Below are 27,694 nucleotides of genomic sequence, written 5' to 3'. Positions count from 1 at the left end.
GCCCAGTGGCCTCTGTCCATCATGGCCTCCTAATCATCCCCATATATATACACTAATTGGCTTCATCACTCTTGGTCTCACATCGGTCTCCTCTCCACCAATAAGCTGGTGTGTGGTGGGCGTTCTGGTGCAATATGGCTGCCTTCGCATCATCCAGGTGGATGCTGCACATTGGTGGTGGTTGAGGAGATATTCCCCCTTCTATGTAAAGTGCTTTGAGTGTCGAGAAAAGCACTATGTAAATGTAATGAATTATTATTGTGAGGACATGAACGTGAACAAGCGTAAATGATGCTCGGAACAGTTGTCCGGCCAGTGCTGCTTTGTCACGAAAGTTGTCTTGTCTTGTCTAAGTCTTGTCAATTCAAATATTCAAGCGCAAGAAGACATGGAAGGGAACTCAATTTGTTTCTTGCACACTGTAGGAAGTTTTCTGTGCACAAATATCCAAAGCGCGCACCCAAGCGTGCAAATACTGAATTGAGTTTCTGACTTTCATGTCTTCTTGTGCCTGACAGAACATATAAGTTTCCAGGTAAAATTAGTCGGTTATGTCTTGAGTGAACGTCATAACAGTTGAGAAAGAAAACTGCTGTTAGACCAACCTGAAAAGCACCGTTTATTTCATTTGTATATTTGTTTGGTTGTATTTGTTTGTGTTATTACTGACTGTTTAATTGTCTTTAATAATGTTTTACATTTATATTAGTTAGGCTAGTAGTTCCCTTTCGAGGGAACTCGCACTGCGTCGTAACGACACTTCGGGGAACGCTCTTCCCCATTCACACGGGGAACGTTCTTACGGTCACACGGGGCGTCAGCGTCAACGCTTGACGGAAGGCGTGGCTGAAGTTTGGCACGACGCCATGGTCATAGCAGCGTCAGCCAATGAAATTAGACAGGAATGACAGGATAAACGTGATGAACGTGATTGGCTGCCGCCTGGCTACTGTATTTGCATAGAGCGATCCTGATTGGCTGACGCTTCCGTCTGCGGCCATTCACTGGCGTTGCTCGCGGCAGAAGTTGAAAAATTCTCAACTTCTGCCGCGAGCAACGCCAGTGAAGCGCCGCCGACGGATCCACAATTCTTTTCGGCAACGCTTGACGTCACCCATTCAAAGTCAATGGGAATCGTTGACGCTGACGCCCCGTGTGAACGTACCGTTTGCATAATGCGAAGTGTCGTTACGACACAGTGTCTCGTTCCCTTCTTAGGAAACAAGGGTTACGGTCGAAACCCGAGACTGTGAAATCAAAATTGGAATAGAGAATTGTGAATTTTCACTGGTGTCATAACTGACTGTTTTTAAGCCATCAACCAATGACAGGTGTGGCAAAAAAGTGTGTTTTAGGTCCTGATTATATACAGTATGTCCTGCCACAACTTGAACAGAAATCTTCAACAGAGGAAAGAAAACTCCATTTGTCAAGCTACTTGATGGGGTCTTTGAAAGTGACAGTGCTTTATTGGAAAACATGACCCTGAATAATTATGCAATAAGTCTCTTGTACTGTTAAATTTAGGTCAGAAGGACAGGCCTGTTACAGAAGCAGCCAAATCTGACCTAGAGGATACTCTACCTGCACCAATACGATAAGCAGCATGTACACGAAAGGCCACTAAAAGCCTGACTGACACCGTCCCTGTGTTACTTTTAGGTAATGAGGGAACCTGCGAAAGCCTCCGTAGCGTTTCCCTCCCTCCCCGTCCCTCTCAGCACGGCCCCGGGGAAGAGATAACAAGAAACAAAATAGTTGGCTGCTGTAACAAAGAGCCAGCAAAGCCTTTTATTCTTCCTATAAATTGAATTTTCCCACTGTCTCAGAAATCTTCCGTAAAGCTAAAGTCCTCTTTACAGTGAATAGATATCCCTCAGAAATGTGACATAGGCAGGCGGTGATTGTTGGGAATTTTTACTCAAAGGCCATCTTTGCTGGAGGATTATCCCACATTTAAGCATTTCAATTCAGTCACATCAAACCACTAAAACAGCCCTCCGAGCCAAACAACCACCGGCTGCACATATAAGCGGCTTCGTCTTTTGTTTTGTTTTGTTGTTGTTGTCTTCTCTCGCTCTTTGATTCGTAAGGAAATAAGAAAAGGTTTGCTGCTATCGCTTGATTGTTCGCTCTTTCTTTCGAAGACAGTTGCAATTTCAAGCATCTCCAGACGTTTTATTTAGGTTTGGAAAATACTTTCCGCTTTAGTACTTAAGGGTTGAAAAACTATCCCATTCCAAACTTCTAAAACCATTGCACTTGCTGCCAGTGAAGCGGCAAGCAAAGGAAGAGCTTCATGAGAAGCACACTGTATAAGCCTAATGAAAATTGCTCTGAAAACAGTGACGCCGAAGGCCTTTGCTGAGCTCGTTGGATGGGTTCGGGCATTGTTTTTCCGTCTAGCAGTTAGTTGGAAGAAGTTTTTTTCACACCCCCATTAAACATGATGGAATGAAAGTGCTCCTCTGCTGTGTGTATCTTCATAGGCAAGAGAGCGTATGTTGCATCTACAGCAGTTGTTCAGTGGCTGTTCTTGTGTGCCGTGGGCGAAAGATGATCCCGTCGTTATTTTTGCCACCCTACGCATCTTGTATAACACTGCATAACCCATTTTCATGTTTTTGCATCCTCAAGTCTCTCTCTGGACCCCTAGAGAAACTCTGGGTGTGAAATATTTTCAGAACTCACATTTAATCAGAAAAACATGTTTGTGTGCATGTTTGAGACACTTTCTGTCAGAGCGCTTTTATTCCCATGTTTTCTCTTGCATGCGATATGAAGAGATCAGCAGGTGGCCAACAACACTTTGAATGAAGCTCATCAGTTTCAGATAAAAAAGAATGCTGTTATAAATGGCTCTGTGAATTCACAGGCATACAGACGCAACATTAATAGCCTGTGGAACTAATTCTCTTTGATCAAATGGAGCTTATTCAGTTGTGGCATTAGCAGGTCTAGCCTTCAAATCTCTTATAAAAAATAATAAAAACTCTTGATGCCCAAGAGGATCAATCATTTTCTTTTTGTATTTTTGAGCATTTTATTATGATTAAATGTATCTGTTTAATACTGTTACTACTAGTAATACTAATAATAATATTAATTAGAAACAATTTTACGTCAAACTGCGGCCCTTAAGAAGTTTGCTGAGGGCACATAGTGGGTCCTGGCCCCCATGTTGAGAACCACTGCTTTAACAAGTACTTGGAATCCACAGTGACTCTGCTGTACAACTCATATAATTGGCCTATTCACACTAAAAGTGTATTTTCTGTGTGATAACATTTCATAACAAAGTAATGAATCCCTATGGGCCGCTTCACACCGAGGGTAAAAAAATTGTGAACTGTGATTCAACATCGTTTCACAGCGTAGTATTTTTTCTTTTTTTTTGTATCCAATAAAATAAACTTTTGGCTTATATGCCCGGAACCATTGATCTCCAGGTACAAGAAACATAAAAATAGCCACAAACAAGTGGAGTTGAAGTCCTGGAGGATATCCATTACGTTTTCTGTAATCTGTTTCATCATGTTATTATTTTTTTTTATCAAGTAAGGAATAATGTAGAGCCAGCCACTATCACAAAATAACCTTGAAATGGTTAAAATTCAGATTCTTTACATTAATACTTACCAAAATAAATAAATGGCCATGAACAGTTGAAAATAGTTTTGTTATGTGAGGAGAAAAAAAGAGACCACAGAGTGATACAAGAAACATACTAATATTACTTTACAGGAAATAGCATTCAATTTTACTGTCAACATAATGTTCTTGTTTAAAAATAATGGTGATGAAATTGCATATCTGACCAATCAGAATTGCATTTCCCAATTGCATTTCACTTTCATTCAAGTAATAAAAATAAAAATCAGATACTCATTTGCAATTTCTGCCATTTCGTTGTATGCGAATAGGCTTTACGTAATGTCTGCCTGTTTAGTTGTTTAGTTATTTACAGAGTAAGTGGACATAGGCAGACAGATTAACACAGTTCCTTAGGCGGCTACCACTAGTCTGAATGGCGTCTTCATCTCAGGTTCTGTTGCCTTTAAAGGTTGTTCATCTGGACAAGGAGGATGAGATTCAGAAGATTCCTCTCCAGCCCCCATACTATGACATGGCGCAGTCTGAGTCCACTGCGTTCACCGATAAGCCGGTGAGTAGCGCTGCTAAACTCATTGCTGTTTTGTCCCTTCTCTTGCTTTGGTTGAAAACAGGCCTCTGGTGTCTGGCTGTTAGGGAGCACATCTTCTTAAGCATGTTGCACAAGATGAATTGCCTTCTGAACGATGTTTAGATTAAAAGAGGAATCCAAGGGGACGTATTTTCCGGCTTGTATTGTGTCAGCTGGGAACAGGGTCTGTAATTTAGCTGGCTCCCGCAGAAGGTTTTGGGGTTTCTCACTTGTGCAAGGGAATCCGTCGCAGGAACAGAGCATTCACATCCTGGCTCGGTTCCAAAACATAATAGGCAGCTGCCTTCAAAGGTAGCATCCTAGCTGAAGTGAAACCTAACAAGTGACAGAATGGGAACAATCTGCATAGACAGCAATTCCTACATCGTACACACAGCGCTCCTCACATAAAATTCACAGAACTGACCCTGCTGGAAATAGTTAGTTTACTGCATATAGTTAGCTTAGGCTGGTTTAAGATGTGTTTTTTTTAGCTTGGACAATTGATTCAATAGTGTTGCATTAGCATGTTGCAAAGCTAACAGTACAACACTCAAATAAACATAAAAATACTTAAAAAAATAAGATGGAGCATATTTAATTAGACTGAAATTCAGTACTGAAAATGTATATTTATAATCGACATTCACTTCATACATCGCCTTGGATGCATTTTTGACATTGTTGTATTACATTATGGGATTGTCTTCTCTGCAAATAACAAAAGATACTAGGGGTGGGTGATATACCTGTAGATATTTTGGATTATCGTGTCTATCGCAGTTATGCTCACATGAAATTGAAGTGCTGCTCTTTCACAAAAGTTTATCATTTGCAAGCGTTTTATAAGCCTCGCCAGTAGGGATGGGAATTGATAAGAATTTAACGATTCCGATTCCATTATCGATATTGCTTATCGATCCGATTTCTTATTGATTCTTATTGGGGTGAGGAATTAAGTACAAATTTGTTTGTATTAACTCGCTTTAATATCTGATCAAATTGATAATTTTCACATTCATTGGTCCAGACAAAAAATAAAACTGCCATTTATGTGCCATAAAAACTAAAAAACACAGACTGAAAACAGTTAAGGAAGAGCTTGTGCCTTTTGGAATATTAACAGTGCTCATTTGGATTAGGCTATTGAGTTACTAAAACAAACTTTGTCAAATAATACACAGGTTTTCTTCACATTTTGAACGTTTTTGTTTCCCTTTGTTTAATTTCGAGATCTGATGTGACTTAGCCATTGCTGTTTTTACAGCTCCAAAGCTGGGAGCACTAAATGATATTCAGTCACACTATACACGCTTTTAACATTAAATAAAGCACATAAATAGTACCTGATATTATCATTGCCACACTTTGAGATTGTTGTTCCAGCGCGACGTCGCAGTAAAATAGGACTGGTTAAACTTTGATTAACATGGAAAATTATACTTTTTATCACGTGTCGCACCGTCGTGTCGCATGTAGTTAGGAGCGCTTCCCATCCCTACTCGCCAGTTTAAATAATTTTAAATCACTTGAACAACACACCACAAAAGAGAACTCGCTTTCATGTGCTGTCTGATAAACATACATTTTATATCTTTAATAAAAATGTATGTATATTTAATTATTATAGTGAAGACTATGTTGTGTATACATTTGACTACTTTATTTGATTTCTATAGAATTTCTGATAGATAGACCTATCTGAAAAACTTCAAGCAGATTTTGTTCCGTTTATGTTCTATTGCATCCCTGCTAAATTAGTTTATTTGTTCTTATTTTATTACTGACTTCAATTTGTATTTTATTTTATTTTTCCATTTAGGGTTGTCAAAAGTACCAACTTCGGTACCAAGTTGGTAATGAAAGTTTAAAATTGTGACGCTTTGAGCGCAGTTGAGTTGTGTTCACGCGCTCATCGGATATGATTGGCTACAATGATCAACGTTTGAGAGCACACGGAAGTGTATGAAAGTGGGAAAGCGGGAGCCTTTGAAAACACAAGCACTGCTTTCAAACGCTCCCGGGTGTATCTGTGTAAGCACTTGAAGAGTGTCATTGATGTATATTAACAACATGTTTTTGAAGCGCTCATCATTGTAGCCAATCACAGACATATTTGATGAGCACAATGGGCAATCAGAGGTGTTTACAATTCCGCTCAGCAGCGCTCAAATTCATACATCTATTACATTTTAGTACCGACTTGGTTCCGAAGTCAGTACTTTTTGGCAACTCTACTTCCGTTAGGATAGTATACGTTTTTGCTGTGATATCAAAATCGGTGCAGATAATTCAGAAATTTCAATGGTATCTAATTCTGATATTGTAACATGATCTCAAGCATAAGATTACTCATAGTGTGATAAGATTTTGGTCATATTGCTCATCTCAATGTGATACATTAGATATGTATCTCAATGTGATACATCAATTTGTCACATTAGAATATGACAAATTTAAACTTTGTGTCGAGAGTTCACCTGATGCCTTAAAACTGGCCTATATAGGTTGCTCACAAGGTTTTGGAGCCTTATTTCAGACAGTTCTCTGCAGTGGCATGAAGCAGTGCAGTCTGGAAATGCATTTACACCATGGATCCACATACTTGCTTCCTGCCACTGAATAACAATAGTGTCACAATCTCCACAGCAAACCAAACACATAATCTTGGTGAAATATAATCTTAATGCTCTTCACACTGAGCTTGGCCATCCTTGCTTTGAGGTCTTCTCTCTTCAGGTCACTCCGCACCTCATTCTTTCTCATATAATGGTGCTCTACAGTGCAGGGCAATTAAGACACTAGTTACCCAGCAACCCTGTGTGGACAGATTGTACAGTCTACATCGTATTGCATTGTCTTTTAGCCCCATGCTCTCATTTGCAGGCTGTGTTATATTGGATGCATTTGCTTCTCTAGAACTCGGTGCTGCATATCTCTTCAACAGCCTCAATCTACTGCATGATGTAGGCTGCTTGTTTGTCATCTTTTACAGTTTTGTTGGGCTTATTGTGTGTGAAAATGTCACATTTGTCAGGTTTGCGTTGACGGCATGGCACGGCTGTGGAATGATCGTGAGTCTCATTCTCGTTAAACTCAGCAATGCACTAGCAGTGTGTTTGAAGGATGTGGCTTTTGTTGTTTGAGATTTCTTTATTGGTAGAAATAAAGAGCATGCTGTAAATGTGTCGCTACCAAAGAGAAAGAACAGTGTGATGCACCTAGAATGTAATCTAAAAATGTACAAACAACCATGATTTCCAGTCTTTTTTCAACTCATTTTTATTTTACATTGTCACTTTGAATAAACTGTGCAATAAATTCAGACTTTTTGAGTAAAGGTTATGTGTGATTTGTAAAGGCAGCAAATAGAATTGCAGTAACACCAATACAAACATACAGAAGCCTACAGAGGCCATGCAGTATTGTTGTTTTTCTGTGTTATTGTTTCTTTTTATTGTAACTTAAGAAAAAGTCTATATAACTTAGGATAACTATAAAACATATTCTATGATCACAAGAAAACAAGACAGAAATAAATAATACAGACATATTAATATTAATGAATGAGGTGGCATTATAGTCTTCCTGGTAGAACATAATGTACGCTAAAAGCTATAGTAAAAATACAAATGTACGTAAAACAATATAAAGATTACTTAAAACGCCTGGGAGTAAAGACGCGGCTTCAGCCTAGTTTTAAAAACGATAATGGAAGGTGCTCGTGGGACATCCAGTTATGACATGACAAAAGATCTTAAAATGTAGATGTATAGGGGATAAGAAGATATTTAAGATAAGATGGAGCTTGGTCATAAATCTGTCCTTCGGATGAGACGTTAAACCGAGGTCCTGACTCCCTGTGGTCATTAAAAATCCCAGGATGTCCTTCGGAAATAAAGAGTAGGGGTGTAACCAAATTTGTCAAATTTGCCCATTGACCTCTGTCCATCATGGCCTCCTAATCATCTCTATATACTTATTGGCTTAATAACTCTGTCTCCTCTCCACCAATAACCTGGTGTGTGGTGGGTGTTCTGGTGCAATATGGCTGCCATTGCATCATCCAGATGGATGCTGCACATTGGTGGTGGTTGAGGAGATTCCCTCCTTCCAAATGTAAAGCTCTTTGAAAAGCTCTATATGTAACGAATTAAGAGCTTTAAAAACAAACAACAAAATTTAATTGGATACTAAAGTGGACCGGAAGCCAATGGACAGATGCTAGAATTGGGGTGACGTCATTTTTCTTTGCCCTAGTCAACAGCCTCTCAGCTGCATTTGAAACCATCTGGAGGCATGAACGGGGTGAATGAAGAAGACCAAAATCAAGGGAATTACAATAGTAGATGTGAAGTAATAAAAGTGTGAATAACATTCTCCAAAACGGTTTTCAGTTTAGAAATAAGTCATAATTGATAAAAACTATTAACATGTTTCTTGCCTAAGACACAATTGAAGGTAAATGATTACAAAGCTCATTGATAAGATCACCTCTCAATTTCAGGAGACCAAAGATAACTATTTCAAATAATAATAATTACCAAATAATAATCCCAAGCAAAAGCATATATAAGGTTAAAAAAACGTACTCCCCTAATAATAAGAGCTGAGGAAAACTTACCCAAAGCTACAGAGAAAGTCCTGTCTTTAAGGTAAGAACCATTATAAGGCAGTACCCTTTAGGCCAACCCAATATTTTAGCCACCAAAGAAGGAGACTATCATCCATAGTATCAAAGGTGAATGTAGTAGAGGTAAATATTGACTAGTACTATGAAATCTCCTTAAAATACAAAATGTTAAAGAATAAATATAATTGAAACAAAATAATAGGGCAAATAGTTACAAATAGTAACACAAAATAGTATAGTACTGTTTAGTGCAATTAATGATGAATGTACTTCACCTTTTTTTGTGATATCCACACACGTGTTTTTATCCACCCACAATGCTTTCTTTTTAAGACTGCACAAAGTAAACCAACACAGATCAAAAACACATTTGTACACCAACTATATGTCGATACATTGATGTAATGCTCAAAACAGAAGAATCTAAACTCAAGAGAATTCATTGTTGTACCTTTTCGCATGCTAGTAAGAGTGTTGAGGTGCTGTAAATTACCTGTTTAAACCATACAGCTACAGTGCGTCCTTATGATGTTGAGTGTATACTTGAGGGACTGTGGAGATGATTGTACTAATGAACAACGGAGAACTATTGCTGCGGAGCCTGCGGTGCTGCTAACTCACAACAGTGTGACTGTACTGACAATATCTAAGAAAAGATCTGCTAGATTTGCTGTGCTATATGTGAAATGAGCTGCAATACCCTAACTAAACAACTACACAAAGTGTATTAGCAGCATTTATGAGAGCATATAGTGGCGTAATTTCTATATAATAGGATTCAAAGTGCTAATCTAATTCAATATATGTATGAAAGCTTTATTTGTAATACTGCAGTACATCAATATACATTGTCAACATGCAGAAAAAGAACACTACATTATAATCTGACACAGAATGAAAAAAAAAACACATTTATTGTCTGTGATGTCAAAGTGACAGTGCCGGTGCTTAAGTTTTTAGTGCTCTTGCTAATGAAAAGAGCTGAAGACTAATGAAGGAGCTTTTCCGATCCAGAACGCACACTCCCAGAGGGGATACACGCTAGCTGACGTGACTGTAATTAGCTTGACTAGCATGTATATTGTGTTCACTGGAATGTGCTTCAATCGTTGAAAAGGGCAGAAACATTGCAGAAGTGATTGGTGTGTGGCTGAAAAGCCATTTCAGATGGGGTCTCAAATAATCAACATCAAATTTCTTAGACTTCACACACCTCACTAGCCACCAATGGCTCTACATTGATGCTGAGGTAACACTTCCTGTGTTATTTTCAGTGACTGGGGCTGCATTCCAATTTGCATACTTCTACTATGCACTAAAAGTATGTTCTTCCCTGGTTTTTGGCCATTGATAAATACGGTTAACCTTAATTACATTATGATTCATCATTCTTTAATCTTTTAAAACTATTTAAAAACCACTGTGGCTGTATTAGCATTGACAGGATGTGAGTTATACTCGCATATGTATTTTTGGATGTCATCCCCTGCATCATATGCAGCTTCAGTGAGCTGAAGTCAGACAATAGTAGCAAAAATGACAGTGTTATTTTCTTTAGTTAAATCAATTATTTAGTTCTAATGGACTTTTTTATCTTAATTAATTTTTAAAAAGTTAGTGTGTATGGATGATAAGTATCAGAAGCAGGCTTTTGTTTTGACAGCTCTGTGAACGCCAAGCTTCCATTCTCTGTCTTCATTAGTTTACGGTCTTTGTTTAACAGTTCTGTCTGATAAAGTACTAGAAAGAACTTAAATAATGTCAACAGTATATGAGAAAGTTTAAAAGTTTTAAAGTGTCTTTCTTTTATCAGTAATTTTACACACCTCACACATATCTGTTAGATTTTCTGTTAGAAGTGTGCATTGTTCCTAGCCTGGGAAAACCCAGACCACTCTCAGTTGTAACTGAGTTAGGGTCTGGCAAAGCTCCATAGATAATTCATTTCCACAGGGGCGTCACCAACGGACGTCGCTCAAATGGCTCTGGGCGCAATTGGATAGATCTAAAACCAATCAGAGCGATGAAGGACATGACGTATGCAGAGCCCATTCGTTTAGCCACCAACGGGGCAAGCTGGTGTATCAGACTTTTTCCGAATCCAGTTGGTAAGACAGCAAACACATCTTTTTTAGATATGAAGGCTTCGAGTGCTGTTTTTTGCTCGGGTTTTAGCGAAAATGACAATTTTAAATCGCTTGAAACAGACGCGATAGCTGATTCGAACGAGTGATGTTCCACGGCGGCATCCATCTTTGTAATGTACAAAATCTGCGTCACCGTCGCTGCTCTGTCGTCATCGTGTAAAGCCCGCCCCAACGTTTCTGATTGGTGCCGCGATTTCGACGGATTGGAAATGGGTTTCAATGGGCTCTTTGCCAGACCCACTTGCAGAGCAAATCTAAATTTGCCGGAAGTGGTCTGGGTTTTCCCAGGCTACATTGTTCCTAATGATTGATTAAAATAAAAAATGTTGGTCCCCCAAATGTTCAAGATTACGGCCTTGAGGCCAGACAAAAGCTTACTCCAGCACAAACCCTCTTTTGGCGTTAAAAAAATACTGTCAGGATTTACTAAAGACACGCAGTGAAAAATTTGCGCTGAAAAGGCGTGGACAGGGTTTCATGACAAGTTTCCGTTTTTGTCAAACAGCGACCCCTAGAGTCACGGTGGAGTACTTGTATTTAACGTCACTGTCGTAAATACCACTCCGTCTCTGCACTCACGGCCTGATCCCCTCTTCGTTTTCTTCGTCGACTCTGCCATGATTCACGTCTGTAATGCATGCTAGTGTCTTCCATAGAGGCTGCTTCATATGTTGATGTATAAGCCGTGATTCTCGCGAGATTTGGCGGGGCCGCACCACTCAAACCTGCATTGCTGTTTTTGCCAGCGGCGTCCCCCCCCCTGCTTTGATATCGGGATGATTCGCCATACTACGAGTTCGTTTACCATTAAAATGACTTTGAAGCTGTTATATTAAGGTACACATCTTGCATAGTGTGCCTTTAAGCATCCCCCTCCCCCATTCTCATAACCCACAACAATACCCCCAAAAATTATTATCATTAATGTAGTGGGATATAAAGTTGCATTAAAAATTGTAAAGTATTTTTAACTATTTATATTTACGTATACCTAATATTGATCTAGCTCACAGGAGTGAGCTAGCCTGGCTAACATCAGACCTCGTCTCATTGAGACGTGGTCTGGGAACCACATGTTCATTTTCTCGTATTTGAGGCGTGGTTTACGAATGCCCATAGCCGTTTATTGGGCGCTACGAATGTCTATCAAATGCGCCTGTACGTAGCTCATAGCCAACCTTTTAATTATACAAGATGACGTATGTAGAGCGACAGAAATTAGACGAGGAAGAATATGATGGGTCATAGATTTATGTGTATACGATGGCGTTCAGCGACTATTTCTGTTTGTGCAAGACAAACATGAGGGTAGAAGGTAAATCTGCAGTGCATATGTTGATATAATCAAACTGCTTCGGTGTGTCACATCAGCCCGGTCTCACCCCAAAACGTCACATACTGACGCGTCTTGACCATTCGGCAACATACGACGAAAAAGGTACCCTTTAACGTCCATATGAGACGCAGACATAAGCGCACCAGCAGCGCCCTCTAGCGGTACCCTACCGCATACCTAAACCCAACCATTCCCGAATCGTCACATATGGACGTTAAAGGGTACCCTTTTCGTCGTATGTTGCCGAATGGTCAAGACGCGTCAGTATGTGACGTTTTGGGGTGAGACTGTGTTAGTCACATAGACGTCGTCATGCTCCCTCTCCCCGTTCTGTGATTGGTCCCCTCGCTGAGGCGAAAATCTGATCCATGGAATCCAGGCTGCCTAGCAGCGTGAATAAAATCGCGCTGCGCACAAGGCAGCATGGGGAAACCCAGGCTAGGAGTGAGCAACAAGTCTCATATAGTAGCCATTGAGCGAACGCACTGAGTAGCAATGTAACAACTTTAAACACACTCAGATGTACTGTATCTAATAAGATCAAATACATTTGAATGCCTGGAAGAATCGGAAGCAGTGTCTTCAGCATAATAAAAGCTACAATGCTCTCGAGCTGTGTGTCGAGCTCGTCTCTCATTAGTAATTGCTCCAGCGGCCTGTTTCCGCTCCAACGTGTAATAAATCTTTAATACATTACCAGTCATCCATGAATATGATTTCTGCCCGCGTCCTATCTTATTTTCCACTGGCTGTAGAGGTGATAAAAACAACTCCCAAGATACTGCGAAAATCAAGGCGTCATCAAGCTACACCTTAGTTTTGAATAAATGACCTCTAGCGGCGAAAACTTACATAGTGTGCCTTTAATGTGCATGTTAGTACATCACGCACAGAACTTTCCACTCCCATTTGGGGGGGGGGGGGGGGGGGGATTTAACTCACACTAATTTTCCCTGTTTAGTAAATCTGGGACTTTGTCTCTACTGTAAAAAAAACGGTGCCACCGAAGCGCCCGCAGCTAGGCATTTTCAGAAGAACTCAGGCGTTTGCAGCTGGCTGAAAAATGCTTTGGTGGACACACGGCGTTAACAGCCTTGTAGCTGGGAAATTCATGAAGGGATTCAGTTGCTCACTTTTGTTAGTTGTGCCTTTTTAAAAGAACAAAAATGCCATTCAGAATTCCCCTTGATTTTTTGGGGGACTGGGGATTGGAATTGGGATGCAGCCCATGTCTTCCTAAAGACTCTTGAACTCCAAGGACGGAAAAGCAGGGGTAGGTGTAGAGGCAACTCGGCTCTCTGTTCACTTTGTCATCTTAAGCAGAAAGGGCCAGGGAGTCACTCTCGCCATCTCACAGCACTGCACCAAAGGCACACCACACAGATACCGCAGAGCTCATCTCATCTCCTATTCACAAAGAGCACCGCCAACAGGAGATACCTTACACTCAACATCCCTTTGCATTACTATCACCGTGACATCAAAACCAATATCTACAGCATCTGTTCGCATACAATGACACCGGCTTACAAACCTAGTGAATTACTGAAGATTACAAGCCCCTTCCTCCGCCGCAACATCGCTCAGATGGGGAGTTTGTCATTCGGATGTGAATAAAATAATTATCTGCTAGATGTTATCATGAACTATGGGATATAAAGAGGATAGGAACTGTCAAAGCAGAAGTGAAAAACCTGCTGCGCCAGAAAACGAAGGGAAAGTAATGATAAAGGAAGATGACAGTTTATGCTCCTAGTTTGAATATAAAGTGCCACCACTGAGAGATTATAGAATTCCACCAGAGTGTTCATTAGCTCCTCAGCAGTGATTGGATAATGGCTGAAGAGCCGCCACATTAATGCGGCCTGCGGGTGAAACCCGCCGCATTACTCGAAGATTGTGCATTCTTTTATTACAATTCAACGATTTGTGGCCAGAACAAAGCAGATAATGACCTTTTTATGAGATTCAAGTTGTCTCATAAACATTTCATGGGCTGAATCATTTCAAAACATTGCCATCTCATCTTATCCAAATGTTTTTAGGCCCCGCGATTGCGTTGAAGTTTTATCATTTAGTGTGTACGTTTATTTTGTTATGTTATGCTTGTCTTCTTTTATATCAGATGTTATGCAGTTTATGAACAGCTGATTATTTTTGATTGTGGTGCTTTTTCATTATTGTTCTATTGATGTATGAAATACATCTTTTTACCTTCTGTCCTCTCCTGCTCATGTCTAAGAATTGTTTTGTCTTACATTTGTTATATATGTGTTAATACAGCGGACCCAACGAGTACAGCATGTGGACATTCAAGACGCATGTTTGAATGTCATTGATAGAACATTTACATTATTTTAAAAAAGAAATATTTTGAAATGTGCTGCAATGGCATTCATTGTTCGAATACGCTTTGGGCCGCTGTGTGTCATCTTACAGATTCACATCATTGATTGTCTTTTGTTCAACCTTGAGGAGCTGTGTTCGAGTCCTTGGCCCTTTTGAACACAGGCTCATGTTTGTTTGTTCTAGCTTGATTGATTTATCGGTTACACGCCAGGCCATCTGTCTCTTTATATGAAAACATCGCCACGTCTGGTTTCTGTGTTATCATTATCATGCTTCATAATGTCTGTCCATTCATCTCATCTCTGCTCTTCCATGTCACTTCAGTGGAGGAGTCTGGTCATATTGCCTGAACTACATGATTTAACAGCTGTAGAGGCAGAAGGCAGTCATTGAGGCAAGATGGTGACACCAACACAGAAGCAACGAAATAATCTGTCATTTACAGAGACAATATATATATACATTGTTTGAGCTTTAAATATTACTCACACAATTAAGTGCATACAAATACATTCGTTGTTGGTCTCACTATAAGCACACAAGCCAAATATGTGGGGGTGAATCTCACAAAATCTGGCAAGAACATGTCCTGGCCATATTTAACTCCAAAAAAAAAAAAATATATATATATATATATATGAAGAGTTCAGATACAAAAACCTCTAAGTGTAATCTGAAATTTTCTTCTAGAATGATCATTTTTATCAAGCTCGTATATTTAAATTCAGTAATTTCACTTAAATGGCAATGAAAATTACCTATTTTCATTGTCATTTAAGTGAAATTACTGAATTTAAATATCCAAGATTGATAAAAATGATCCTTCTAAATGAAAATTCCAGATGACACTTAGAGGGTTTTGCATCTGAACTCTTCATATATAAGATGTTTCTCTTTTTTTTTCTTTTTTTTTTCATTGAAATACCACAGTTTCAACCACGCACTTATCATTACCGTGATTCTTAAAAAGTACTATAATGTGAAAGAAATATATATATTACAATTACTACCCCCCCCCCCCCCCCCCCTTTATCATGGAGGAAAAAAACATCTGAAAACTTATTACTGTATGTTTTAGTATATTTTGTGTATGTAAAATGTATATTATATAATTACCAATTATTGTATAATTATATACAAACAATTATATTAATTTATATTTGTATAGAATATTTTCATGACAATTAAGCAGCTCCCCTCCCCCATTATCATAAAATAACAAAAACACCCCCCCAAAAAATCATTATCATTAATGTAGTGGGACAAAAGTTGCATTTAAAATAGCATTTTTAACTATTTATATGTAAATATGCATAGCATTTTTTTTTTTTTTTTTTGTGAGAGTAAAAATGACTCTATATATGCAATTATGCATAGTATACAGTAATGAGATATAGATCTAATGAGAATCACCATTAAGAATAGTGGGGAAAAACTAACTTTTGTTGACATGTGCTTAATTAAAAGTGTCATAATGCAAAATAAATCTTAAAGGGTTAGTTCACCCAAAAATGAAAATAATGTCATTAATGACTCACCCTCATGTCGTTCTAAGCCCGTAAGACCTCCGTTCATCTTCGGAACACAGTTTAAGATATTTTAGATTTAGTCCGAGAGCATTCTGTCCCTCCATTGAAACTGTATATACAGTATACTGGCCATGTCCATAAAGGTAATAAAAACATCATCAAAGTAGTCCATGTGACATCAGTGGGTTAGTTAGAAGTTTTTGAAGCATCGAAAATACTTTTTGGTCCAAAAATAACACAAAATAAGACTTTATTCACCATTGTATTCTCTCCCGGGTCTGTTATCAATCCTTCACAGTTACGCTGATGGCGTAAGACGCTGATGACGTGTATTTCTGGTGCGCCCGAGCTTCGTTTACAGTCTGAGGGAAACGCACGCTGTAAAAGTGTCTCATCCGCGACATGCACATTTACGCACCATTAAAAAAATGATATCCACGCAAACAATGTAGAATAGCTTGAATATAGCGTGCGTCTCCCTCAGACTGTAAACGAAGCTCGGGCGCACCAGATAACACGTCATCAGCGTCTTCCGTCAGCAGCGTCACTGCGGAGTCGTGAACGCAGATTCACAACAGACCCGGGAGAGAATACAATGGTGAATAAAGTCTTATTTTGTGTTATTTTTGGACCAAAAAGTATTTTCGATGCTTCAAAAACTTCTAACTAACCCACTGATGTCACATGGACTACTTTGATGATCTTTTTATTACCTTTATGGACATGGCCAGTATACTGTATATACAGTTTCAATGGAGGGACAGAATGCTCTCGGACTAAATCTAAAATATCTTAAACTGTGTTCCGAAGATGAACGGAGGTCTTACGGGCTTAAAACGACATGAGGGTGAGTCATTAATGACATTATTTTCATTTTTGGGTGAACTAACCCTTTAATGATACAAAAGTAGGCCTTTATTGTGAGATTCACCCTCAGTTAAAATGGCATTTTTAGTAAGAGGTTTCAAAGGAAAAAAAGGTATTATGACTGGACTCCCCAGTGAAGTTCATTTCACTAACCTGGAGTCTGTGTTCTCAGAATGGAGTGACAGCTCTCTCTTTCCATTCTCCTCTACGCTCTCTCTCTCTTTCTCTCTCTCTGTCTCTTTTTGAGCTCCACTCCTCATACATCCTCTCCACCTCTCTTATCTCCAGAATTCTGGTCACAAGGATTGTGATGTCCAGTATGCGGAACTGGATACTTCAGCATTGGCATCTTCTCCCAGCCCACGAAGCTCTGTGCACACTGGCGGGGACCTTGTCGAGTACGCAACCATCCAGCCTAGCTCACACTAACGCATGCCATTGTAGGCCTTTCCCCCTATGACTCTGGCCTCAAGGTACACAGACTGATGCACTCCTATGTTTCTTTTCCTCTGTTTGTCCCTCACTCTCTCTCACTGAGCACTAAGTTCCCTCTGTTTCCTGTGTGTGCTTTCTTTCTTCTGTTGTTTTCATTTGTTTGGTTTTACCTTTATCTATCAATCCACTCTTATATTGTCAAAGGCTGCTCTCTAATTGGATAGACATTTATATCACACTTTATTTCAATGGTCCAGTTTAGACATTGTACTAAATATAAGTAACTAATAAGTAATCAACATGTCAACTAACTCTCATTGGAATATTAGTAGACTGTTGGGTTAGGGTTATGTATAGGGTTCTGGTAAGTGGAATAAGTTGGCATGCAGTGGCAAAGTTACTTATAGTCACTTGAATGTATGTTGGGTACCATCAGAATAAAGTGTTAGCAGATATTAGACAGTCTACTAAAATTCTAATGACTAGTTGACATGTAGTTTCAAAATTACTTACCGTGCTGGGCAGATTACTCACAAATTGTAGTCAGATACTGATTCCAAATTACAAGGCAATCCATTACATCACACATTTACGGTAATGTAATCTTATTCCTTTTCATTACTTTTAACCCACAGTAACTCGTTTATCACATTGATTTGAATTGGATAATCTTGTACAATATTGATATAAGAATACAAAAAGATAGAACATTCCATTCTTTATCAGCAACATGAAGTGCATTAAATATTACATTATGTCAGGGTTTCCCAGACTGGGGATTATGGTGGAACTGCAGCGGCTTGTGAGTTTAATGAAAAGCAATGCAATTAAATGATAAAAATGTTAAATTAAAATTAAAATAAACCATTTTATTCAATTGGGAATTTAAAAATGCATTTTTATTATAAATTAAGCACTTAATAAAAAATTAAATAAAAATAAAAAAAGTTTAAAAACAAATTGTATTTGTTGACCTGCATGTCTTTTCACAATTAACCCATGGACTTACTTGTATTATTATTATTTACTTTAATTATTGACCTAACTTCTTAAAATCTCAGGGGGTACTTCAAGTAAATCCATTATGTCAAAGAGGTTCAGCTGACGATAAAGTTGAGAAATCCCTGCATTGCATGTCAATATGAAATGATGTGAATTTGTACATGTGAATGTGTTTGAAAGACAAATGCCTTCCAAATACATTAATACTTGGTTAAATGACTCACTGAGTGATAATTCAAATAATAATAATAATCAATGTGTTCGCCAGGAGCTTATTAGATATGCCTTATTAGACAATGCTGCAATTTTGAGAAAAAAAAAAAACTTCTTAAAGGTTAAGTGATTTCTGTAAATCCAGTGATCAAAAGCGGTGTGGGTCTCAGTCTTCAGAGGCTGATGTGTGCAATTCCATGAACCTGGAAGAACTTATTTAGAAAGGAACATTTAAAAGATAAAAAAAAAATAGTAGTCGGTAGAATCAATTGATTATGTAGAATGTACTGCCATTGTGAGATTAACATGCAATGGGCTTTATGCACAGCTGTACTACTTCCTGAACTTTAGCCAGCTCCTTTGTTTCCTGTCTGCCATTATTGGACAAACTGATTAATCCAGGTGTGTCTGATTATTGTTGTTGGTCAGGCACACCTGGATTAATCAGTTTGTCCAATAATGGCAGACAGGAAACAAAGGAGCTGGCTAAAGTTCAGGAAGTAGTGCAGCTGTGCATAAAGCCCATCATGTAATCAATAAAGTAACTGTAGTCTGATTAAGTTTTTTTAAAACGTGATATAATCAAATTACAAGTACTTAATCTAATTAAATCTAATCTAATCTAAATCTAATTACGTAATCCAGATTACATGTAATCAGTTACAACCCAGTAATGGTTACTTGTAGTTTCTAGAATGTTTAAAGTAGAACGTCAGAATAAAGTGTTACATACATTTTGATATTGTTCAATAATTAAACATTTGAAAAAAAAAACATTTAGAATTAAAATGACCAGTAACCTTGCAATAAGCTACACAACCAAAAAATGACTAAAAATGACCTTCAAAAGGTATTTACAGGCTCAAAAATGTATGTCTTTGCATTACATAATAAACACCAAATAAGAAATACTGAATAATACTTATATAATATGCATATCAACATATGAGTCAAAAAGGTATTTCCACACCACATGCATTCATTTATATTGTCTTTAAATTATTATTGGTTTAAACAAATTAGCACAAAAACGAATGTTAAATATTTTTTTTATACTGTGTGTATACACACACACACTTTTTATCCCACAGAACTGCCGCTCACTGGATATTTACAATTTTCTGTAAATCGTACAGATGATTGTAGACCAGCAGTTGAAATATTCAGACCACCCTGTCTGGAACCAACAAACATGCCACGTTCAAAGTCACTTAAATCAACTTTCTTTCCCATTTTGATGCTTAGTTTAAACTTCAGCAGATTGTCTTTAGCATGTATACATACACGCCTAAACGCATTGGGTTTCTGCCATGCGATTGGTTGATTATATATATGCGCTAATGAGCAGTTGAACAGGTGTACCTAATAAAGTGGCCGGTGAGTATTGTTTGTCTAACTGTGTAGTCAAGATACATTTTAGTTATTTTTTGATCGATTTATAAAAAATGAATCATATTAGTCAATCATTATCCAGTAAACCAGTAATAAACAAGTTTAAAAGATGAACACAATGCTTTATACACAATGCTAAAATCAAAACTGCATCACTAGTACTGTACAAACTTATCTGAAAGCTTGGAAAAGGCTTTATATGTGTTTTTTTATAAGTGAACTTTTGTGTCCAAAACAAGAAGTCTGGTGTAGTCTGCATTATCATGCATCGGGGGAATCGACAGACACGTGCTTGGTCCGAAGAGTGTGATCTTACAGCTGAGATTGATTACATTTCTGCAAATGGTTTATATATTATTCAATAACTTTCAGTATGGAAGACTATGTTTAATGAGGATTCGGAAGAGATATATGAGTGGACGTTTGGTTAATTGGAATTGTAATTGCCATATGTTAAGCAGCTGTCTTAGATGTGACTAAATACTATAGATTATAATTAGGATAAATGAGCAACCATGATAATGACGCGATAACATGTCACTAATGTCAGTTTGATGGGCTAGCCTACTTAAAGATGATTTGTTTTGAGGAGTCATTTTTTCAGTCAAAAAATAATGATTTAAATAATGTTTAATATTAGAGACTATACGTTAGCTGTGACTCATTGATGCTTTAAAATTCATGATTTTCATCATCTCAACACAGCAACATTGGCTTAACCAATGGAGTGAGTTTGAGGTTTGGCCAACCAATGGCAGACAAGCAGGATTATTTGGGAAACCTATTTTAATACAGTCATTGTTTTTGCATTTATGTTGTCTAGGTGCAGAAATTACACACTTCTTTATGAAAGATGCTCATTATATTATATAGTATTATGCTGTCCTAAATCACTTTTTATTTTTTTATTCAGCAATGTTGCATTCAATTGATCAAAAGCAACTGTAAAGACATTTAAAAAATATTTTCTATTTTAAGTAAATGCTATTCATTTGAATGTTTTATTCAACACACGATCCTGAAGAAAAAAATGTATCACTGGTTCCACAAAAATTAGGCGGCAGAAACAATAATAAGCAATAAGCAATAATAAAAGCAGCATATTAGAATGATTTCTGAATTATCGAAATATTACATAATACAGTATTACTGTTTTACTATATTTATGATCAAATAAATGCTGCAGTTGAGCAAAAAAGACTTCTTTTAAAACATCAAAAACTTTACAGACCCCAAACTTTGAAATGGTCGTGTATGCACTTTTATCTTTTTATTAACATTTTGTCGTTTTACCTGCTCAGTAGGTTTCAGAGAGTTATTTGAACGTTATCTCCACTGTATAAGATAAACACACAAGAGGGTCTGACTTGTGCCTGTTACCGTCCCAGTGTGCAGGAGATTCCCCATCGCTTCAGAAACCCATCTCTTCCTCGTCTTCTTCTTAGATAATAGCAGCCGAGAGGAAGACAGCGCAGGAGAAAAGCAGTTCTCAGGGGTAAAGTCTGAATGAGTCAGCCTCACTGTTAAAACAAGCAATTAATATCACAGCGTGGAGTTCTCAGAGGGCCACCACTGCAAACACTGCTGAGCAGGAACATCGTAAAACAGGAAAAAAAACAACTCGACTTCCTTTCATTTTCAAAACGCTGACAGCCTTTAGCGGATAATGTAAAGTTTGAAGGCAGAGGAGCAAAATCAACAAATGGAATTGTTAAATCAACGTAGCTATAAAGTGTTTTCAAAGAGGGAAGTGAACACTGTGGATTATCTGGGTGAAATCAATTCATTTATATATTTTTAAAATTATTTAAAATTATTTATTTTCATCATGATGGGTGTATCAGGGTTATAGAAGTCTGTTTTAAGTGCTTCCACAGCCAAAAAAAAAGGTTTTGGTATCCTTTGAGTACCATGTAAATACAGATTATCAATTGGTTATGGGCCCGCCAAAGTACTTTTCTATAACGCCTTACAAGCACAAGATATGAGTTCAGATCAAAATGATTTGTATCATAATATTACGTTTCTCTAGCATTTTTTCATCCATGTTATGAAAACGGTATTTTTAAGCCAAGTGTTAAAGTCAAAATGTAATATTGCACTGTAAAAGAAAAAGTCAGGTTCATATAAGAACTGATGCTAAACGCGTTATAATAATCATGTATTTCTGTTCAAGGACACACATAACTTTTCCTTAAGAATAACAATTGTTTTTGCTGAGTGAAAGCTCTGAAAAGTTGTTCTTTCTATTAAAACATCAATACAGCAAGAAAAAATGTAGAATATATAAAGTGATTTCACAGTAATGTGTGGCACTCAATGCTCTAAAATAGCATTGGATACAATTTAAGTTTGTCCTTTATTCAGCGCAAACACGCTTTCTTTATATGAGATTAGGCTTATTGTGGAATAATACTGTAATCACAATTTTATTTGACAGTGAATGCACTTACATGTAGGCTACTTATAGTGTACTTACCAAAGAAAGTAGTGGCCAATACAAGGTAAGTACATTGGTTTAGGTTAAGTTTAGAGGTAGGTGCATGATAAGTATCTAGTTATTATAATTAACATAATACGTACATATGTATGTACATGCAGAATATGTGTGTGCTACCAATTTTTTGCACTGTTACCTGAAGCAAAAAGGGGATGGCAATTTTTTTTTTCAAGTCAACATGGTAGTAATTTATCCAACACATTTCTCAACATACCTGTGGCAACCATTAGGTAACACTTTACTTGAAGGGGTGTGCATAAGAATGACATGACACATTCATAATCATGACAAGCCACATGTCATGAATATGAAGGAGGTTTTATGCATGTTTATGACAACTGTCATTAAGCGTCATTCGCTCAATTGTGATATTTTTAATGTAAATATGACATTGTTTGAGATGTCTTTGTTAAGACACCTTTAAATAAACCAATACATCATAACCTGTCAGTGTCTTTGTCATGACAACTTGACATTACTAAGACAACACAACCTGTCATAAATATGTCATAAACATGACATAGCAGATTAATTATCAAACCTAAGAAACCACTTAGCTTTATGGGTTAACATTACATTAAACTGTCAGGTGGTTGGTTTTGACATTGGCTGTCATGAGGCTATGTCATGTTTATGACATATTTATGACAATTTATGTTGTCTTGGTAATGTCAAGTTGTCAAAGACACTGACAGGTTATGATGTATTGGTTTATGTCAAGTTGTCGTAAAACAAAGACATCTCAAACAATGTCATATTTGCATTAAATATGGAATAATTGAGTGAATGACACTTAATGACAGTTATCATGCATAAGACCTCCTTCACATTATGCACACCCCTTCAAGTAAAGTTACCCAACATTTTTGCAAAATATGTTCCAATACGAACATATCACTGCAGTTTCTTCAAAAAAATAACACTAGAGGGAGTAAAACAACAAGCACTTTTAATCATTTTCACAATCACTTTTTATTAATGGTGCTTGCTTTTTGCAAGCAACAGTATTGCTATTGCTCTTTTTGTCCCGCCGAAATTTTGACGCACTACTCCACCCGCAGTTTTTGTCACAGACCCATGAATGAGGTGTCAAAACGTGCGGCCTAGTTTGGAATGGTGTGCTATGACTCTTATAAGAGATCGGGGGTACGGTGTTCACCTCAGGGGCGAAAAAGTCGCTGAAAAATCCCATAGACTTAACATTGCGACAAACTTTGACGAGTCATGGCTCAGAGCGAGGATTTCGCAGAAATGTGAAATTTACCACATTTGAAGAGGCTGGCAGGCTCTGTAAGAACATATCTCACAATGGGGTAAAAGTTGCACCTCTGGGGGACAAGAGCGGCCCAAAGTTTCCCCATTGACTTACTATGGTGTAGGGCTGTCATTTCATGGGCCGTCCTACACCATAGTAAGCGATTTTGTATTGAACATAACTCTGGATCACAGTGTCATAGAGACAAGGGGGCGGGCTCATTTTACTCAGACGGCCAATCAGTCTCTCGGGATCATTGTGAAGCTATCAGGCCACGCCCCTAGCAACCATTTAGAGCACCTTAGCAACAAAATCCATAGACTTCCATTGAAAGAGATCAAAGGGATATCTTTGGATAGAAGAGTCATAGAAACATGAGGGTGGTCTCGTTTGACTCGGGCCAGCAAACAGCCAATCATGAATCACATCAACACTTCCTAGCCCCTCCCTAGCAACCATTGTCGAGCACCTTAGCAACCAAAATCCACAGAGGATATCTTCCATTCTGAATGCCACAGAGGCGTGGGAGTTGGTTTAGATTATTCATACTGACAAGCAGCCTTTGGAGTCTCATTACTGGCAGCTGCCAAGCCACTCCATAGCAACCAAACAAAGTACCATAGCAACCATTTAGCAAGACGTATATCTCTGCGTCAGAACATCGTATAGAGATGGGGGTTGGCTCTTTCGACTCATGCTAGCAAACAGGACTTCCTACATGCTACACATGCTAGCATTGAATGGCTACATGCTAATATTGATTAGCTAAGTGCTAAATCAAAGCCAAAACAATGCTGAGTTCAATGCTGAATGCATGAGAAACATGGAGTTCAGCTTTTTTGACTCAGACTGTCAACTACTCTTTAAATATCATCCCATAAACTGTATAAGCACATCATAGCAACCATATAGAGTACCCTGTTAACCATACAAACACATGAATAAGCCATATCTCAGCACCAGAACATCGTACAGACATGGTTGTTGTTCCGTACACAATAATGTGCAACCGGGTCGTGTTTTTTGCCACTGCAAGCACCACTCACATTTTCTTCTGGAAATGTACATTCTAGTTCTAGTTTATTATTTGATTATATGATGAGGAGTTTTCATGACGTACTAAGCTTGCCCGATAGCTCAGCTGGTACAGAATTGTACTTATGATGCGGAGAGCTCGGATACGAATCCTGTGAAAGACGAGTCACAATAAAAGAGCTCAAAAACGAACTAAAATGGCATGGTTACGATTGTGTTTTTATGTCACATTAGCATTTCACTTTGAAACTGTGAAATGTATTTTGTATTGGCCTGTAGTCAAGACCACCTTTGTCGAGTCCAAGACAAGACCGAGTCCAAAAAGGTTTGAGTCCGAGTCAAGGCCGAGTCCAGAATAGGAGAAAAAAGTATTATGCATGACATTATCAAGACAATCATTTTGGGTTATTATTTGTTGATCTAAAAGCAAAAACAGTGTCTCAACACCCATGATTTTTAAGTATAGACATTCCCCTTGATATCATATAATCTGCGGTTTCTGCGGAAGTCTGTTGGTGCAAACTACAATAATACGTTACTTGGAACGTAATAAAGACACCTGGACTCGGTCAAGACCAAAAGCCATATTTGGCAAGACCAGTGGCAGGGTCCGAGACAAGTCCGAGACCATAGAAAAACTGTCTCGAGTCCGAACTCGAGTACTACAGCCCTGATTTTGTATTTGCCAAAGGTACGGCATATATCCATGATGCACAGCATTTTAAAGAGTGACCCTGGATGGTAGTGGTTAAGTAATGCTGTGAAGTCCAGGCGTAGCATGTCCGAGCACAATAATCTGCTGCATCCTCCAAAAATTTGCTCTCAGGCCTGAAATAATTGCGACGTGCAAATTGCTTTTAAGACTAAATTTATGGGCACGTTTGCACTGGTTTTTGCATAATTCTTTCAGTGAACTGAGTGCAGAAACAACACGGCTAAGAAACAATGCCATCAGCAGACTCAATTCAGTGAATTTCCCCCTTAGAGTGCTTTTAATAGGAATCTGATTCCTTGAATACATCACAAAGTCACAGAGTTTCTCTTTTACTTTGTCTGGACTGAGGTGCATTTTCTCTAATTGCTTAAATGATGCAATTACATTTGCTTTGAATTGCAATTTCCAAGTGTTTTTATTTTCCATTAGCACTTATTAACATTAATGAGATTCAATATCGTTTGTAATGCCATTCGAGCCCAAATGTGGCCTTTAAAAATGATAATTACCTCCTCAAGCTTATGCCTCAAATGTGGCTTTAGCCATTTGACCCATATTACCATAATGATTTATGACTGACATTCCAATATCTGTCATTAGAGACCAAACATGTTTTTATCTCTCGTCCCCTCTAAGCCGTGATGATTCGAAGGATTTACAGTCTCAGATGGCGGCCTTTCTTCCAAAAGATCTTGCAGTATTGTTCATTGAGCTTTTATTTATTCGTGTGCTGACCTCGCGCTTACAGTCGTCCATTGTTTTTTCTTGCCTCAATCATCTTGTTTGTGAAAAGATTAGAGAGAGAGAGAGAGAGAGAGAGAGAGAGAGAGAGAGAGAGAGAGAGAGAGAGAGAGAGAGAGAGAGAGAGAGAGAGAGAGAGAGAGAGAGAGAGAGAGAGAGAGAGAGAGAGAGAGAGAGAGAGAGAGAGAGAGAGAGAGAGAGATTGATTCAAAATGTGGTCATTTTAACTGGTGTTTTCTCACCGTTGTCGTCTTTGTTGTGTTTATTTTGTTATTGAGAGGAAAGCGCGCTGCACATATATCTAAACGCAACTCGCAGCAGTCTCGGCAGATTTCTTTTAAGGCTTTTCAAACTTCTTCTGACCACTAAGCGAAGGATGATCAAGAACTTTGCCGTGAGCATTTCGGGGGCTTGAGTGCTGGGAAAAGTGATGCTTTTATGAAAGGAAGACAAAGATAACAAGTAGGAATATTCCACATGATATTGAAGAAAATACTGCATAAAATCCAAGAATGTTAATAAATCTCTGCACATTTCAAGAGCTTTTCTTTTACTATGACTTCCCTATATTAGCCTCTTTTCTTCTTTTTTTTAAGTTGCCAGCCTCCGCCAGCATTTTTTATCATTTTCAGAAAGGTTTTATGGCCCTAGAATATTTTGTTGAATGAAAATCTGAACATGCAATATATCAAAAGAAATAACCAAAATTGTTTTATTCTAGCTTCATGCATTATTATTTTTTTATCAACACTTGAATGTGGGTGTTTCATACAAAAAAAAGCAACATTTTGAGCAAAAAGCTGGAAAAAAACGCACTTTCGTCAAAGACTACATCAAGATCGGATTCAGAACGATGATCAAAACATTGATGGAGTAGATAGAGTCCATCAACACCGACAAAGCTTCACAGTCCTATTGCTCTTCCTGGGTCGACATTTCATTTAGTAACATTGGGCAGTTTTGATTTATATGCTGTTTAACCGCTTAAGCGGCACCCACTTTTTTTTTAATAGACATGAAAATGCACATTCCAAACTTAAATGGTTGTAATTCAAGAATGCTTTGGAATATAGATGTAAGATTGGTCTTGTTTTGAAGAAGTTGGCAGATTTTTGTAGAAGTGAAAAAAATTAAGAAAGTTAAACGGAAAAAAAGTTATAGAAGTTTGAGTTTACGAAAATGTACAATGTTAAAAATTTTATTATTCATATTTTATATAAAATATATATTTTCAAAACCTGGTGGACTGCAAAAAAAAATGCAAAAAAAATAAAAAATCAAAGCCAAAAATATGAAAAAGTTGTGTATAAAATGTTAGGTTGATATCTCAAAAAATAAGCTTTCAGTGAGATTTTGTTTGGG

General features: G+C 37.9%; 1 protein-coding gene across 11 annotated transcripts in view; it reads left to right on the top strand.

Moving 5' to 3' along the window:
* The window catches only part of nectin1b (nectin cell adhesion molecule 1b), a 252,864-nt gene that overhangs the window by 208,913 nt on the left and 16,257 nt on the right, over positions 1–27,694 (top strand). For 4 of the 11 annotated variants that reach the window (XM_079621250.1, XM_079621254.1, XM_079621251.1 and 1 more), the window contains one exon: positions 4,064–4,165. In XM_079621250.1, the coding sequence (XP_079477376.1) occupies positions 4,064–4,165 (102 nt within the window). Of the gene's footprint in view, positions 1–4,063; positions 4,166–17,332; positions 19,516–27,694 lie in introns of those variants that run through there. The other 7 variants (XM_079621247.1, XM_079621256.1, XM_079621248.1 and 4 more) reach the window with 5 other exon arrangements.

Source organism: Phoxinus phoxinus (genome assembly GCF_949152265.1).
Source record: "Phoxinus phoxinus genome assembly, chromosome: 8".
Taxonomy (NCBI): domain Eukaryota; kingdom Metazoa; phylum Chordata; class Actinopteri; order Cypriniformes; family Leuciscidae; genus Phoxinus; species Phoxinus phoxinus.
The sequence above is the reverse complement of the archived record's forward strand: the minus strand, read 5'-3'. Positions and strand labels throughout refer to the sequence as shown.